Source organism: Propithecus coquereli, unplaced genomic scaffold (genome assembly GCF_000956105.1).
Source record: "Propithecus coquereli isolate 6110/MARCELLA unplaced genomic scaffold, Pcoq_1.0 Scaffold285, whole genome shotgun sequence".
Classification (NCBI taxonomy): Eukaryota; Metazoa; Chordata; class Mammalia; order Primates; family Indriidae; genus Propithecus; species Propithecus coquereli.
Genome location: NW_012148452.1, coordinates 2,280,266 through 2,297,482, shown reverse-complemented (window position 1 = coordinate 2,297,482; position 17,217 = coordinate 2,280,266). Strand labels below are relative to the sequence as shown.

Here is a 17,217-nt window from a genome sequence, read left to right as displayed (position 1 = left end):
ACTGAATTTTTTAATCCACTAAAGTGAGTTTTCTCTCTTCCCAGAGAAGTAGTTGAAGTTGTTTTCAATTTCTTCTCCCCCTACCCAAATATTTATAAAAAGCACAAGTAAGGGAAATACACACTTCTGTTCTATTGCAGGAAGGTAAAAAGAGGCAGATATTTTGGAAATCGAAGAATATCATGACTGACTCAAAGCAAAAGAAACCAAGCAAATTAAAAAAAACCAACAACAAAACCAGGGGACCAAGAGGCACCCTAACTAGAACAATGAACAAATCCTTTTGTAGCAGAAATGATAGCTGAACCTTCTTAAATGTTACAACCACCTTTTGCCACACCAGAGGAACTACAGTAAAAGGTAGACATTGGGGTCTGCCCAACAGCCATTCCCCTACTTCTATAATATCTTGCCAAAAGGACCCAGATTGTGTTCAGGTATCAACCAAGTGGGCAGCAATGTGCTCAGGGAGATCAGGTCCCTCCTTCAGCCTCAGGGTATACTTGGGTCCATGACTAGTCTCATTTCATTCCTTTCTGACAGTGTTTAGAATCAGCACATGACCCAGTTCTGGCCAAGAGACTACTGGGCAACTTCTGGGAAAGATTTTCTACCCTGACAGGGAGATTTTGTTGTGTTTACTTATTTAACGAACACCTATAAAGAACTTGCTGTGTGTTGGGCAAAAATATTAAGCTATTTAATCTTCTCATATCAACCCTATGAGGTAAGTAAGTACTATTATTTTTTTGTCTTACCTTAAGTCTATGAAAGTACTACTATTAACTATTACTATTATTAACTCCATTTTATAAACAAGACACAGAAAGGTTGCATAACATACTCAAGGTAAACACAGTAAGTTAAAGGAGCTTGAATTCAAACCAAAGAGTCTGCCTCCAGAGTCAGTGATCTTGATACTAGTAACTCCAAGGTCATGGGAATAAGGTCTCTTTCCTGCCTAGCCTTTTTCTTCTTGCTAGTGACACACTCCTGTGAATACAGGATGCCTGGAGCTATGGTAGCTATCTTATTACTATAAGAGAAGAGGCAAAGTATGACAGGAAGACCATCTTGCACCCTGCCCCCTGATGATCCTGAAATCACCTACCTCCAGATTTCTTAATATGCATAATTAAGTGCCTTTATTATTTAAACCACCAGTTAGAAGCATTTTGTTACTTGCAGTTAAAAGCATTCGTAACAGAACATGACCAGAGATTTTAGAAAGTTGGAATCTGGTCTTAGGTCCACCATTTAGACATCGTAACTTTCTTAGTCCATCAGCTTCTCTGAGTCTATATGTTTATTTGTACAATGAAGATAATAATATACACATAACAGGGTTGTTGTGAGGCTCAGAAAATTCAATGTTTGTGAAAACACTCTGTAGCACAGTTCCCATCTGACGCATTGTTCACCATGACGCCAGAGCAGTTTTCCAAAACCTATCATCAGGCCAGGCACTAAGGCTCACCCCTATAATCCTAGCACTTTGGGAGGCCAAGGCAGGAGGATTGCTTGAGGCCAGGAGTTCAAGACCAGCCTGGGTAACAGTGAGATCTCATTTCTACAGAGAATTAAAAAATTGGCCAGGCAGGGTGGTGCATACCACCTATAGTCCTAGCTGACCACAGTGAGCTAGGAGGCTGATTTGAGCTCAGGAGTTCGAGGCTGCAATGAGCTAAGATTATACCACTGCACTCAGGCCTGGGCTAGAGCTAGTAGACCCCAGCTCGTAAAAGACATTACTTTCTCTTGGCCTCTTTTGCTGTAGAGAAGGGAAAAAACAGACATTACTTTCCTGCTTAGAACTCCCCCACATAGCATTCTATAGGAAAGTACCAACAAGGCACACATGCCCTTCATTATCTGATTCTACCTTATTTCTCAGCAGCTTTGTATCTTCTACCTCCATCCCAAATATACCCTAATCTTTTGGAATTCCTTATAACTCTTTCTAATACATGGGCCTTGCTCTATCACAGTTCCATTCTTTTTACATATACTATTCCCTTTCCCTTTCTTTCTCTGCCAACCCAAACTCATCAGATATAACCTTAAATGTTCCCTCTTTTAGGCATCTGCACCATCAACATCCCCCTCCTCAATTCTTATCTAAATTTGTATAATACGCAGATTATATTTCTACCAAAGAACTTACATTACAATATGGAAGATAAACACGTAGACTATGAACAATTTCATGGTGGAGATCAGATCTTAAGTGATCTTTGTATTCTAGGCCACACACAAAAATACTTAATATGTTTGCTAAAACAATCTTTGTGGCTCCCACTTCCCACTCCACATGTACATGGACTTAAATATGAACATCTCTATTAACCTATATGTTTCAGTTTATTATTACCAGAAACTGACAAGAATGGGAAAGGAGGAGTAAAAATCCCAAATGGAAAAATGCAAAAAAAATTAAATAAACACTCATCATCTGATAATCAGTCAATAAACATTTACTAAGCCTGTTTTAAATGCTAAGCACTGTGTTGGGCAGGGGATACAGCAGTGAACAAGGAAAACACCCTGACTTTTTACCACCATAAAGCTCCCAGTCCAGCTGGGAAAAAGAAAAAATAATCAATTTCAATACTGAAACTGCCCTTTATAAAAACTGATAAAGGGCTACAAGGTGGGAACTGTGGTAGAGGCCTGAACTGTACAAAGGTTTATAGTTTAAAAATAGCATATAGTTTAAAAATATATAACTAGCCATTGTCCCTAGTTTGCTTTCCTATAATTGTTACTCTAAGTCACATATAAGTCATAAAGATTCTTAACTTTCCGAATTACTCCCATAGATAACATCACTCTTGTCAAACTTAAGGCTAGTGTTTAAGGTATCTTCCAGGCCCTGAATTCCAGTGGATTGGGTGACCCACTCAGACCAGTGGCCCATACCAAGGAACTGACTCAACTGGTCTTGCGACCCACCTCCCACCCAAGGAACTGACTAAGCAGAAGACAACGATTTCTACCCTACTATGGTTCCACCCCAAACCCAGACAATCAGCAGACCCAATTGCCTCGCCAAACTATCTTTAAAAACCCTTTCTGCCAAACTCTCAGAAAGACAGATTTGGAGACTTCCTCCCATATCCTCGTGTGATGCCTGTGATATTAAACTCTTCATCTGCTGTAACCCCCTGTTGTCTCATTGTATCGGCTTCCTTTTGAGCAGTGGGTAATGAACCTGGTACAGCTGTTAACAACACTGTGTAATAAGTACAAAGACAGGAAAGTGTAAAGTGCTATGGGGTCTTACATTATAAGATAAGAAGCCTTCCTGACTGTCCTAAGTCATAAGGCTAATTAGAATTAAGAGTCTCGTCTATAATACCTTTTTTGGGGGGTGGGGGTAGATATGGTTCTTACTCTGTTGTCTGGGCTAGAGTGCAGTGGTGTCATCACAGCTCACTGCAACCTCAAACTCCTGGGCTCAAGTGATCCTGCCTCAGCTTCCCAAGTATCTAGGACTATAGGTATGTGCCACCATGCCCAGATGATTTTTTTTTTTTCAATTTTTTGTAGAGATGGGAGTCTCACTATGTTGCCCAGGGTGGTCTTGAACTCCTGGCCTCAAGTGATCCTCCTGCCTCAGCCTCTCAAAGTGCCAGAATTACAGGCATGAGCCACAACACCCGGCCCTAAAATGTAGCTTTTAAAGGTAAATCCTTAGCTGTCCAAAATGACTCCATCCCTGATTTCAAAAAGCCCAATTATGATGACACAAATCTGCATCCGTGCAAATCTGTACAAATCTCCAACTGTAATTTATCTTTAACAAACAACTTTTGCATATAAAACACTGCTGCCAATTGGAATACATTTTTAATCTATTGAATGATGAAGCAAGAGTAAAAAGTAAAATCTTTTTCTACATTCAATTTAGACACAGTTCTACTTGGAAGTCAGGGAATTCATGAGGCCTGAAAAACTCGAAGTCCATTCACAAAGAGGACAATTGTACTTCACATGAATCAGTCAGTCAGTTAGGCACACTCTAAGTAGCAAATCATATTAAAAACCTTCTTATAGGCATTTTTACTTTGTTTTTGCACAAAACATCACCGAACAAAAAAATTAATTTGTTACATATAAATGTCATTTTTTTGGCATATAATAAAAAATCAATTTGCTACAGAAATACACCATGTTCCAACACTTAGCTGAAATACTGGAATCAAAATTAAAGAGTTCTTTTAGAGAACGACAGGAAAAAGGGAAATTATCATTGTTATTATTTTACCTGTAGGCTGCAAAAGTGAAGCAGGTGGGCGAGGCTGTAAGCCCCACAAATTTTCCATACTGCTCCGGTCCTTAAGGTCCAACAAATGTATTAAAATTAATGGATCAATGTCTAATAAACTACTGGTAGCAGCAGAGCATAAATGTGTTCTTCTTGACATTCTGCTACTGGCACCCACATAGCCATGGCTACTACCTGCAAAAGAAATTGAGATGTAGAAAATGTACATATAATGTATATTTGCACATTTAAGTATACTTCAAAAAACTGGCTAACATTGTTTGAATATTTCTTTATGGACCTATCTCCTAAGAGTTCAGGTTCACGATGAGAAACACAAAGAAGAAACCAGACTGTCAGAGAGATGTATACTAGCACAGTGACTGATCAGAGGCCTCATGAGTACCTAGAATTCAGGAGTAAGCATCAACCCCATGCTAAGCCCCAGAAATAAAAGATGACGTGTACAATGTGCACAATTGGGGGGATGATGGGTGAGGGTGAGGATAAGGAAATTATATCCCATGACCCACTGGTCTTAGATGAAAGGTAAATGCCCACAGTGTAACAGATTCCAAATAACTAGACACCAAAATATTAGGTTATTAAGTACAAAGTGTCCAATTTCATTAAGTACTAAGTTTGACAGTTGAGTTCTCTACATTTCACTCTGACACTTCTTGTTTTATTTTTATTATGAAGGTACATCCTCAGACTTTCAAATGCACGGTTTGGCTTGTGATTATCTTTCACTTTTTTTTTAGAGCAATTTTTGTGAAACCTTGGATAAGTCAAAAATTTGTGTTATTTTCAAGTTTGAGTTCCGTTGTGGAGCCAATAAAGTACAGATAGCTCAAAATATCAACAAAGTTTCTGGGAAGGATGTGGCTAATAAATGCACAGTACATCAACGGTTTAAGAATTTCTGTTCTGGTGATTTTAATCTTGAAAATGAGCCATGTGGGTGACCTGAGACCAAGGTGGACAATGATGAGCTGAAAGCTGTAATAGAAGCAAATCCATCTCAACCTATATGTGAATTAGCAGCAAGGTTTGATGTTACTATTCCAACAACATTGGACCATTTGAAACAAATTGGCAATGTAAAGAAGCTGGATAGAAGGTTACCACACAAATTCAAATGTCAGAACAGAAATCGTCTCAAAGCTTGCCTTTCTTTGCTGTCATGACATAAAGGCAAACCACTTCCATACCATATTGTTATGTGCGATGAAAAATGGATTCTTTTTGATAATCACAAGCATTCAGCACAATGGTTGGATAAAGATGAAGTGCTGAAACACAATCCAAAACCGAATAATCATCAGAAAAAGCTAATAGTGTCTGTTTTGTGGTCCAGTGCTGGTATTACCCACTACTGCTTCATGAAACCTTGTTGATTTCTATTGCAACCAATTGGACGAAATGATGAGGATGCTTGCAATTGAGCAGCTGAGATTGGTCAATAGAGATAGGCCAATCCTCTTGCACGACAACGCTCAACCACATGTTGCACAAACAACGCTGCTCAAACTACAGAAGCTGGACTTGGAAACTCTCTGTCATCTACCGTATTCACCAGACTTTGCACCAACTACCACTTCTTCCAGGCTTTGGACCACGTCTTGCAAAGAAAAATATTCAATTCTCAACAAGCTATGCAAAATGCCTTTTGCAATTTCATTGCCACTCACTCTCCAGGCTTCTTTGCTGCTGGCATAAACAACCTACCGTTAAGATGGCAAAACTGTGCTGATAGTTTAGGTGCATACTTTGATTAACCGTGCTGCTTCTTGAGATATAAATAAACTTTTGATTCAAAATCAGACATTTCATATTTAATGACCTAATAGGAATCTGATCCAGGTCTCTGGACAGCAAAATGTATAGGTCATTACAGTTTGGTAGACTTTTTCTAGCTTAATTAAATACTGGAGTATGATGTGAAGTTCTCCGATAGAACTTGTTAATGACTGACGCATATTACAAATATCGGTGAGCAGATGTCATGCCCATACCACCTATATTTTACTAAGCTCCTTAACCCAAGGAAAACAAGTGACTTTTTTCTAGTGCCTAGTATAAGGCCTAGCAAATATTAGGTATGGAAATGTTGCTTAAAACTGTCCTTTAATAAAGCTATTTAAATACATTCTAAAGAGACAACACATTTTTAAAAGCCTATACGCAGTGAAGTCTTATAAAATAATCAGGTTCTGACTACCCATGAGTATTAAAGAGATTCAGCAGGAAATAACTTAGGAGAAAAGTTCCATTATTCAGAACCTCCAAGCCAATTAGTAATTTATGTTTTTCACATCCTCATGTTCTCACTTTCTCCCAGTTCTTCTACCTCCTCTTCTAAGGATTATCATCTCACTGTCGATTTTTCTTCCCAGCCTGTGTATCCACTGCAATTCCTAATAAATAGCAGAAAACTATTCCCCCTTCACATTGAAACTATTTCGGACTTCTTTTCTTTTACCGAGTAGTTCCAAAATCAGGCTAAATATCAGTCAAGTGAAGAAACTTTAAAAATTATAGGTTCCTAGCTCTATCCTAGATATACGAAATGAGAATACTGAAGTGGGATCCAGGACCTTTTCCCAAACGGCTACTCAGGTGATTCTGAGGAATAGTAAGCCCAGTGTTTGTTATCTACTTCCCTAATATCTGGTTCTTCTTTAAAAGTGGAAGTTGTTCATTCTCCCATGTTAAATGTACTTCCAGTACAGAAAGCAGTATTAGCAAAATCCTTTTTCTCACTGGTTTCCCAGGCCATTATTCTTACCACTGAACAAAAACTCCTTTCCTTTGTGGTTAATGATCTTTACCTACTTTCCTTCCACATGCTCCTAACCTTTCTACCCACTATTGTATTCCCCCTCAGTCATCAAAGGCTTTAGCATCTATTTTAGTTCCTCTCTTTCTGAGCTAATACTGTCATAATTACTGAGTGTGTCTCAAACATAAATGTATAGCCTAATGCATATTCACAAAGTCATCAGGCTGGGTGCCATGGCTCACGCCTGTAATCCTATCACTCCAGGAGGCTGAGGCAGGAGGAATGCTTGAGGTCAGGAGTTTGAGACCAGCCTGAGCAAGAGTGAGACTCTGTCTCTACTACAGAAAGAATTAGCTGGGTGTGGTGGCATGCACCTGTAATCCCAGCTACTCAGGAGGCTGAGGCAGGAGGATTGCTTGAGCCCAGGAGTTTGAGGTTGCTGTGAGCTACGCTGATGCCGCGCCACTCTAGCCTGGGCAACAGAGCGAGACTCTGTCTCAAAAAAACAAACAAACAAAAAAACAAAGTCATCGCACCCAGATGAAGAAATAGATTACTAGCACCCCAGAACTCCCCCCCATGCCTCCTCAAATTGCTCACTACTCATACTCTCCCTCAAAGTAATTTTCATCCTAATGTAAACAAATCGACTAACTTTGCCTGTTTTGAAGTTATATAAATGTATGAACTCTTATACGCTGCTTCTTTGCTTAATATTATGTTCATGAGATTCATCTATATGGCTGTACATAGTAGTTTCTTCATTTTCATTATTACTGTGCAGCATCCCAGTATATGAATATATCCGGTTTATTTCTCTATTCTACTGGAAAAGAATGTAGGTTGCTTCTAGCTTTTCTCTATTAAAAATAAAGCTGGCAAGCATGATGGCACACACCTATAATCTCAGCACTCTGGGAGGCCGAGGCAGGAGGATCGCTTGAGGTTGTGAGTTCAAGACCCTGTCTCTACCAAAAAATAGAAAAAAAGTAGCCAGGCATGGTGGCACACACCTCTAGTCCCAGCTACTCAAGAGGCTCAGGCAGGAGGATTGCTTAAGCCTAGGAGTTTGAGGTTGCTGTGAGCTATGATGATGACACTGCACTTAGCCAGGGTGACAGAGCAAGACTGTGTCTCAAAAAATAAAAAAAATAATAAAGCTACTAAACTATAAGCAGACAACTGCTCTTGAAGCTCATATTAAAAAAAAATAAAACACCTTATAACACTGGCTAACATTTCTGTTGGAACTCATGCAGCCATGGGCATGTGTATGTTAGGTTTTAGCCGATATTGCCCAACAGTTTTCCAAAGTAGTGGCATCAATTTTCCTTCCCACCAGCAGGGTGAGAGTTTCCGTATCTTCACATGCTTTCAACATTTAGTATAGCCAGTTTTAAAAAATATTAACCATATAGTCAGTGTGTAGTGGTATGTTTATCATGGTTTTAATTTGACATTTCCTGAAAAAGAATGAAGAAAAATGAACAGAGCCTCAGAAACCTGTGGGACCCCAGCAAGTACACCAAAATACACATAATGGGAGTGACTTCTGTAGGAAAGGGGAGAAAGAGCCAGAGTCAAAGAATATTTAAAGAAATAATGGCTGAAATTTTCCCAAATATGATAAAAAATATTAATCTCCAATTATTGGAGCTCAATAAACTCCAAGCAGGATAAACTCCAGAGATTGACAGTGGGACACATAATTTGCATTTCTCTGACAAAATGTGTACTGGCCATCTAGACAGTCTCCTTGTGAAGTGTCTAGTCTTTTGCCCTTTTTTTCTAGGAGGCTATCTTACTGATTTGTAGAAGTTTTTACTACATTATGGACAAGTCTTTTGGATAATACTTTTAATTAACTTATTATGATTAATAGAAATGACAGGTTTTTTTTTTTTAATCAATATACTATATTTCCAGGCCAGACTATACAGCTGCGATCCCATAAGCAGTTAGACACATGGGTCTGGGAATCAACACGTGGATGTCCCACAGATCTCTCAAACTCAACATGGATCAAACTGAATATATTACTTACTGCTCCTGAACTCCTATCTTATGTAATAGCACAACCTAAGCTAGAAACCATAAGGAGTCATCCAGACATCTCTACCAACTCAAACCCATCCATTTAGACTCCAAGTCCTATAGATTCTAACTACTTAACATCTCTGAAAAGGTTTCTTCTCGGCTGGGTGAGGTGGCTCATGCCTGTAATCCTAGCACTCTGGGAAGCTGAGGCAGGAGGATCGCTTGAGGTCAAGGGTTCAAGACCAGCCTGAGCAAGAGACAAACCCCATCTCTACTAAAAATAGAAAAAATTAGCTGGGCAACTAAAAATAGAAAAAATCAGCTGGGCGTGGTGGTGTGCACCTGTAGTCCCAGCTATTCAGGGGGCAGAGAGAGAACTGCTTGAGCCCAGGAGGTTGAGGTTGCTATGAACTAGGCTGATGCCACAGCACTCTAGCCCAGGCAACAGAGTAAGTCTCTGTCTCAAAAAAAAAGAAGTTTCTTCTCCATCCCAAGTGCTACTACTGCCTTATTTTGGGTTCTCACCATTTTCACTCCTGGAATATTTTAAGTTTTCTAAATATTCCATTAACCATTCCAGGCTTGAATTCCTTCATAATTAGCATATAACAAAAAAGCATTTCCACACCATACCCCACCTCACCCCTAATCCAGCTTTTGTTCACTGCCTTATTTTTTTAAAAAAAACTTTTTATTTTAGAATAGTTTTTAGATTTACAGAAAGGGTGAAAAGATAATACAGAGTTCCTGTACATCCAACACTCAGTTTCCCACTGTTAACATCTTTCATTACTATGGTGTATTTATAAGAACTAATGAACCAATATTGATATAATATTATTAACTAAATTCCATACTTTATTCGGATTTCATTAGTTTTCTCTTAATGTTCTTTTTCTGTCCCAGAGTCTCATTCAGAATATTAAATTACTTTAAGCTGGTTATGTCTCTTTAGGCTACTCTGGTCTGTGACAGCTTCTCAGATTTTCCTTGTTTCTGAGTAGCACAAATCAGGTATTTTGTACAATGTCCCTCAGTTAGGGTTTGTGTGATTTTTTTTCTTATGTTTAGATTATTTTTATGGGAATTTAAGAGGAAGATACCATAAAGTGCCATTCTCAACACATCATATTAAGAGTACATCATTTATCAGATGATGCTAAATTTGATCACCTGGCTAGATAATGTTTGCCAAGTTTCTCCACTGTAAAGTTATGTTTTCCCCTTTGACACTGTCCTATTTGAAAGCCTGTTTGGAAGCAAGTCATTAAGCATAGCCTATACTCAAGGGGTGAGAAATTATATTCCATCTCCTAGAGGAGGAATTATCTAAATAAATAATCGAATTCTTCTACATGTGTACTGTCATATTCCATCTAATTGTTCATATATCTATTTACTTTTAGGTTATAAATTACTTAAGAGTAAGTTTTTGTTATATTTTCCAGAAATCTTGAAATAGGCATGATATTCAACAAATGTTTGCCAAATATATAAATTTCCCAAAGCATATGATAAAAATAAACTGTTTGTTTTATTATTGTATCCTCAATACCTAGAATATAGTGCCCGAATTACAATATTTAGAATTAGAACATAAGCTCCATAAGAACAGGGATATCTTTTTATTCAACACTGTATCTACAGACAGTAAAATAATGCCCAGTTCAAGTTAAATGCTCAGTAAATATTTGATGAATAAATTTAGAAAAATATAATCTGTTTACCCTGAATGTGTAAAAATGTTACATATGAGAACTTCCCTACCACATAGTTTAAGAAAGGAAAGTAGGCCTAACTAAACATATACGAGGCTGAAGAATATTCCATTGTCTCGACTCAGTACACTCATCTTCCATTTTGCACAGAGATAGTCTCTGAATTTTTCCATACTTTTTAAAACTTTGAAAATTACATCTAACAATTAGTAATAAAGTATATTCACTCAACATTTATCTGAAAATAGTAAATGGCCCCTCTTATATTGCGTTAAATACTAGGAATACAAATGTGAGGAAGACACACATGATCTTGGCCTGAGCTCAGAGATGAACAAGAAAAATGGGCAGCTAAATAAGCAATTACAATGTTTAATAAATGTCCCAATAGGTTAATCTGAAAGAGCAGGAAAAGGTACCCAAAGTAAACAGTCACGGAGGGCTTTCAGGAAGAAATGAAATGTAAGCTAAAATGAAGGATTAGGAGTTGACTATGCCCAGGATGAGGCAAAGGTAGAAGGAACATGGTGGGAAGCAAAGAGGTGAGAGAGAACAAGGCACATTTGAGAGGCTGAAAGAAGTTCCTCCTGACTAAAGAATGACACATAGGAACAAGTACGCCTAAAGAAGGAAGCAGGAACCAGGACATGAACTACTTGTGTGCCATATTAACGAGTTTGGATTTTATCTTATAAATAAATGAAATCTAATAAAGGGTTTTTAAGTAGAGAATTGACATGATCAGATATTAATTAGAAGGGGAGAAAAAAACCCTCATCCTGAATTCATGCTGTGGAAAATATAATGGAGAAGAGAAATAATGGATACAAGGAACCCAGATGAGAAGCTGCTGTAAAAAACAGAGATCTGGACTAGGAATGGCAAAGGAGTGGGAGTAACAAATGAATTTATGCACTATTTAGGAGGTAGTACCAACAGATCTTAGTAATACATTAAAGGCAGAGTTTGAGACAGAGGAAGAAGTAAAGAATTTATAGCACTATCAGTCACTAAGATGGCAGCTACTGCTGACAGCCAGGCTGGCAGATGGAAAGATAATGATTCCTGTTTGGGAGGTGCTGAGTCACACTGAGACTGCTCTATGGGTCTAGAAGTCATGGGAAAAATAATGGCTAGACAGAGAACTTGGAGACTAATCAGCATACAGATAGTAACTGAAACACAGGTGTGGATGAGATCACCCAGGATTAGATTAAAGTGAGGTGTAGGAAGGGCTTAGGCTGGAAGTTTAAATGGTGAGGACTAGTATTTAAGACATCTTTAGTTACTGAAGCATGTTAAAGAACACACCAGTGTTCATACTAAGAGCAACATGGATAAAATAGAAGCAGTATAAAGCTAGCTTTTAATAGTTCTAACTGAGATTCACATACTTAATTAAACGGATCCAAGAACACAAAACAAACACCCACTATATAAGTCAGTTCATCCCAGAAGGAACAGTATGGTCTGGGGGAAAAACAGGGTCCCAAAACAAGAGGATCTGGGGATCTAGTCTGTTTATATCAACAACTAGCTCTGTGATCAGGCATCTAAATCTCTGAATTTTGTTGATCTAAAATGAGCTCTCTAAAGATCCTCTGTAAGTCCAAAATTCAATGACTCTATTCAGATCATTCTATAGCCAAGCAAGATATACAAATAAGACTTGTATACCAGAAAGAACAGTATCCAATATGGACTTTGGACCCAGAGAAACCTGGGGATCCAATTAATCTCTTTCATTTACTAAATTGTGAAAACTTGGCAAATTGCTTAATTTCTCTATGTATGCATCAGTGAACCTGTCTCATAGAATTTTATAAATAAATGAAATAAGGTGCACATAAAGTACTTCATACAGTGCCTGGTACGAAAAGAACATTTTGCAAATGTTAGTTATTATTTTAATATCATTAGTAATAAACACTGAAATCCATACTATTATAAGATAGAGCACTTCTAACACCATCAGCCATGTACAGCAGTGGCTACCACCTATTACAATATGATATGGTCAGAGAAAAGCAGAGACAGAATGGCTTAGGGTGAGTGTGGGGCGTGGGGGGTAGGTTTGGCCTCTGTACCTGGAGGTCCTGCAGCAGCTGCATCTTCCATGAGTTCTCCCTCTTCCAATTCCATGTTGTTATATTCCACATCATTTTCTCCAGACCTAAATATACACAAAATTCATCATGCTCATAGAGTAAATATAATGAATGATTTGTCACAACTCAACAAATTTTATAATAGTGCATAGCTTTCTCCTGTGAAGATAGAATATTTCTAAATACAAAAAGGATTAGAAAGATTTTTGTCATTATCACAAATATAAGTAGTGTTAATACTCAAATAGCCTTTTAAAAATATCAAGATACATTGGCATTTAATTTTTAGAACATTTAAATTTTAAAATGGCTTAAGAATCATTGTAAAGAGAGATTATAGCTTCAGAGAATTGGTAATCTAATGGTAGTAAAAACTAGGCCTAAAACACTACATATTAATTTTTTAAAAGCCCAAGTTACTGTATATGACTAAATATTCTTTTCTTAAAATATTTCAGAAAGAAGGGTATAGCTCCCTAGTAGATCTCACAAAGTCTCTCATACTAAAAAACACTCGCTATTACTTTATACAACAAAGTACTATTTGGATTAGTATAAATCAATGCTAGTTTTGGATATTCAAAGAAATGAAGATCAGCTCCCAGCTTGACAGTATGAGGAGCTTTGCAGAACTACGCTCCAGTGAAACTAGTGAAAATTATTTCTAAAATAACCATTTAAAGACTCTGGAAATAGTCTGAAGGGCATATGGCAAATGAAGAAATATTTACTCAGGAAAAGCTGTAAAAATTTGGTAAAAACATTGCATATCTGCAGTATTTGAACCAAAACCATTCTTCTTCCCCTGCTAATACAGAAATCCCACTCCCAACTGGTACAGCCAAGAATGTAGGCCTCCCATTTCCAGCAGCTCCTGAGAGGAGGGCTATATTTCTAGGAGGGGCACGGCATCAGCATTTCTCATTCTGTCCCCAGCTACCTGTTGCGGAAGCTAAGGTCCAGGCATATGTGGCCACAAGGTGGGAGCTCGCTTCTTCTGCCCAGACCCACTCACAGAATAAAGGGTCTACTTGGGTGCAGCATGATGAGAATACTGGGGCCCAGATCACCCCTGCCCCAGCTTATTCATAAGGTGGAGGTCCCAGGCCTGAAAAGGCAAGCTAAGAAGAATTAAGGCTATAGTCCCCAGCACTTATTTAGCTCAGCATTTAACGTGAGAGAAGCACACCTCTGTCCCTAACTCCAGCTTCAAAACGGTGGCTCAGATATTTTGTCTGGGGGGAGAAGCAAGCTAGAGAACAAAGCCTCAGAGAAACACACAACACTGCTAAGAGCATCAACAAAATACAGTCAGCCCTCTGTATCTATGGGTTCTGCATCCATGGATTCAAAAAATCAAGGATGAAAAATATTAAGAAAAAAAAAATTGTTGGCTGGGTGCGGAGGCTCATGCCTGTACTCCCAAAAGTTTGGAAGTCTGAGGTGGGAGGATCGCTTGAGGCCAGGAGTTCGAGACCAGCCTGGGCAATACAGCAAGACCCCATCTCTACAAAAACACAGAAAAATTAGCTGGGTGTGGTGATTTGTGCCTATAGTCCCAGCTACTCGGGAGGCTGATGGGAGGAACACTTAAGCCTAGGAATTCAAGGTAAGAGTGATTTATGATCAGGTCACTATACGGGCCTGAGTGACAGAGCATGAAAATAAATAAATAAAGTCTGTATTGAACATGTGCAGACTTTTTTCCCTTATCATTATTCCCTAAACAATACAATAAAACAAATTACATACATAGCATTTACATTGCAGTAGGTATAATAAGTAATCTAGAGATGATTTAAAGTATATGGGAGGATACTGATTGCTTATATGCAAATGCTACACCATTTTATATAAGGGACTTGAGCATCCTCAGATTTTGGTATTCAGGGGAGGTCCTAGAATCAATCCCCCACAGATACTAAGGGATGACTATACTAGCAAACAGGATCCAGCACATATAAAAACAACCATACATCATGACCAAGTGGGATTTATCCTAGGAATGCAAGGTTGGTTTAAAATCCAAAAATCAACTAATGTAATATACCACATATGTCAACAGAATAAAAACTCCAGAGCATTTGACAAAATCCAACACACTTTCAGGATAAAAACACTCAACAAAGTAGGAACACAGGGGAACTTCCTCAACCTCATAAAGGGTGTCTACAAAAAAACTCACAGTTAACATCATACTTGATGGGGAAAGACAGGATGCTTTCCTCCTACCATCAGGAATAAGACAAGGATGTCCACTCACACCAATTCAACAACGTTCTGCAAATTCTAGCTGGAAAAATTAGGCAAGAAAAAGAAAAAGGTATCCAGGCTGGAAAAGTAAATCCAAGTCTATTCACAGATGAAATGACTGTATATAGAAAAATCCTCAAGAATCCACTAAAAAGCAATTACAATAAATGAGTTCAGCAAGGTTGCAGGATACAAAATTAAGAGACAAAAATCAACTGTATTTCTACATACTTGTAAAGAACAATCCAAAAATGAAATTAGCTGGGCATAGTGGCTTGCATCTATAATCCCAGCTACTTGGGAGGCTAAGGACTGCTTGAGGGCAAGAGCTCAGGACCAGCCCAGGCAATATATCAAGATCCCGTCTCTAAAAAAAATTTTTTGGCAGGGTGTGGTGGCTCATGCCTATAATCCTAGCACTCTGGGAGGCCAAAGAGGGAGGACTGCTTGAGGTCAGGAGTTCGAGACCAGCCTGAGCAAGAGTGAGACCCCATCTCTACTGAAAAAAAAAAAAACAAAGAAAAAATTAGCCAGGCCACATGGTGCCCACCTGTACCTGTAGTCCCAGCTACCTGGGAGGCTGAGGCAGGAGGATCACTTGGCCCAGGAGTTTGAGGTTGCTGTGAGCTATGATGGTATGATGGTACCACTATACTCTACCCAGGATGACAGAGTGAGACTCTGCCTCAAAAAAAAAAAAAAATTAAAATTAAATTTGTTAAAATTAGCTGGGCATGGTAGGGTGCACCCGTAGTCCCAGCTGCTCAGGAGGATTGCTTGAGCTCAGGAGTTAAAGGCTGCAGTGAGCAAAGATCATGCCATTGCACTCCAGCCTGGGTGACAGAGTGAGACCCTGTCTCTTGGGGGTCTGTGGGGGAAGGGGGAGATTAAAAAATCAATTCCATTTACAACAGCATAAAAGAACAAATTATTCGGTACTAAATTTAACAAAAGAAGTACCAAATACATATTCTGAAAACTACAAAGCATCACTGAAAGATTAAAAACTTTCACTTGGTAAAAGGAGACGAAAAGAAAAGGTACCAAGTGGGACAAAGTATCTGCAAAGCATATATCTGACAAAGGACTAGCATCTAGAATGTATAAAGAATTCTCAAAACTTAACAGTAGTTGCCAGAGGCTGAGGGGGAGTTACTGTTTAATGGTTATGGAGTTTCAGGCTGAGAAGATTAAAAAAAGTTCTGGATATAGAGGACGGTGATGGTCGTATAAAAATGTGAATGTCCTTAATGCCACTGCACTTAAAAATGGTTAAAATGATAAATTTCATGTTATGAATTTTTACCATAAAAAACCTGAATAAACAAAAACAATCCAATTAGAAAAACAGGAAGAGAAATTTCACCAACAAGGATATACAGATGGTAAATTAAACAGATGAAACTATGTTCAAGGGCTGGGCATAGTGGCTCACGCCTGTAATCCTAGCACTCTGGGAGGCTGAGACGGGAGGATCGCTTGAGGGCAGGAGTTTAAGACCAGCCTGAGCAAGAGCGAGACCCCCTCTCTACCAAAAACAGAAAAAATTAGCCAGGTGTGGTGGTGCGCTCCTGTACTCTCAGCTACTCAGAAGGCTGAAGATCACTTGAAGCAGGAGGATCGCTTGAGCCCAGAAGTTACGCGAATGCACATTAAAACCACAATGAAATATCACTACAAACCTATCAGTACAGCTAAAATAAAAACTAATAACACCACTAAATGCTGGTCAGGATTCAGAGAAATTGGATCACTCATATAGTGCTGGTAGGAATGTAAAACATTATAGCCATTCTGGAAAATTGGTAATTTCTTCAAAACCTAATCATGTAATTACCATACAATCCAGCATTTACATTTATCACAGAGAAATGAAGACTTATGTTGACACAAAACCTGTACATGTATGTTTACAGTAGCCCAAAACTGGAAACAATCCAGATGTCCTTTAATAGGTGAATGGTTGAACAAACTGTAGTACATCCACAAGATAAAATACTACTCAGCAATAAAAAAAAAAATCAATTCCCAGATTATTAGTTATTACCT

General features: G+C 38.4%; 1 protein-coding gene across 1 annotated transcript in view; it reads right to left on the bottom strand.

Moving 5' to 3' along the window:
- TRIM37 (tripartite motif containing 37) overlaps positions 1–17,217 on the bottom strand; it is a 135,445-nt gene that overhangs the window by 24,814 nt on the left and 93,414 nt on the right. Inside the window, exons 17-18 of the mRNA XM_012648450.1 lie at positions 12,895–12,980; positions 4,268–4,462 (exon numbers count right to left, since the gene is read on the bottom strand). Of these exons, the coding sequence (XP_012503904.1) occupies positions 4,268–4,462; positions 12,895–12,980 (281 nt within the window). The remainder of the gene's footprint in view (positions 1–4,267; positions 4,463–12,894; positions 12,981–17,217) is intronic.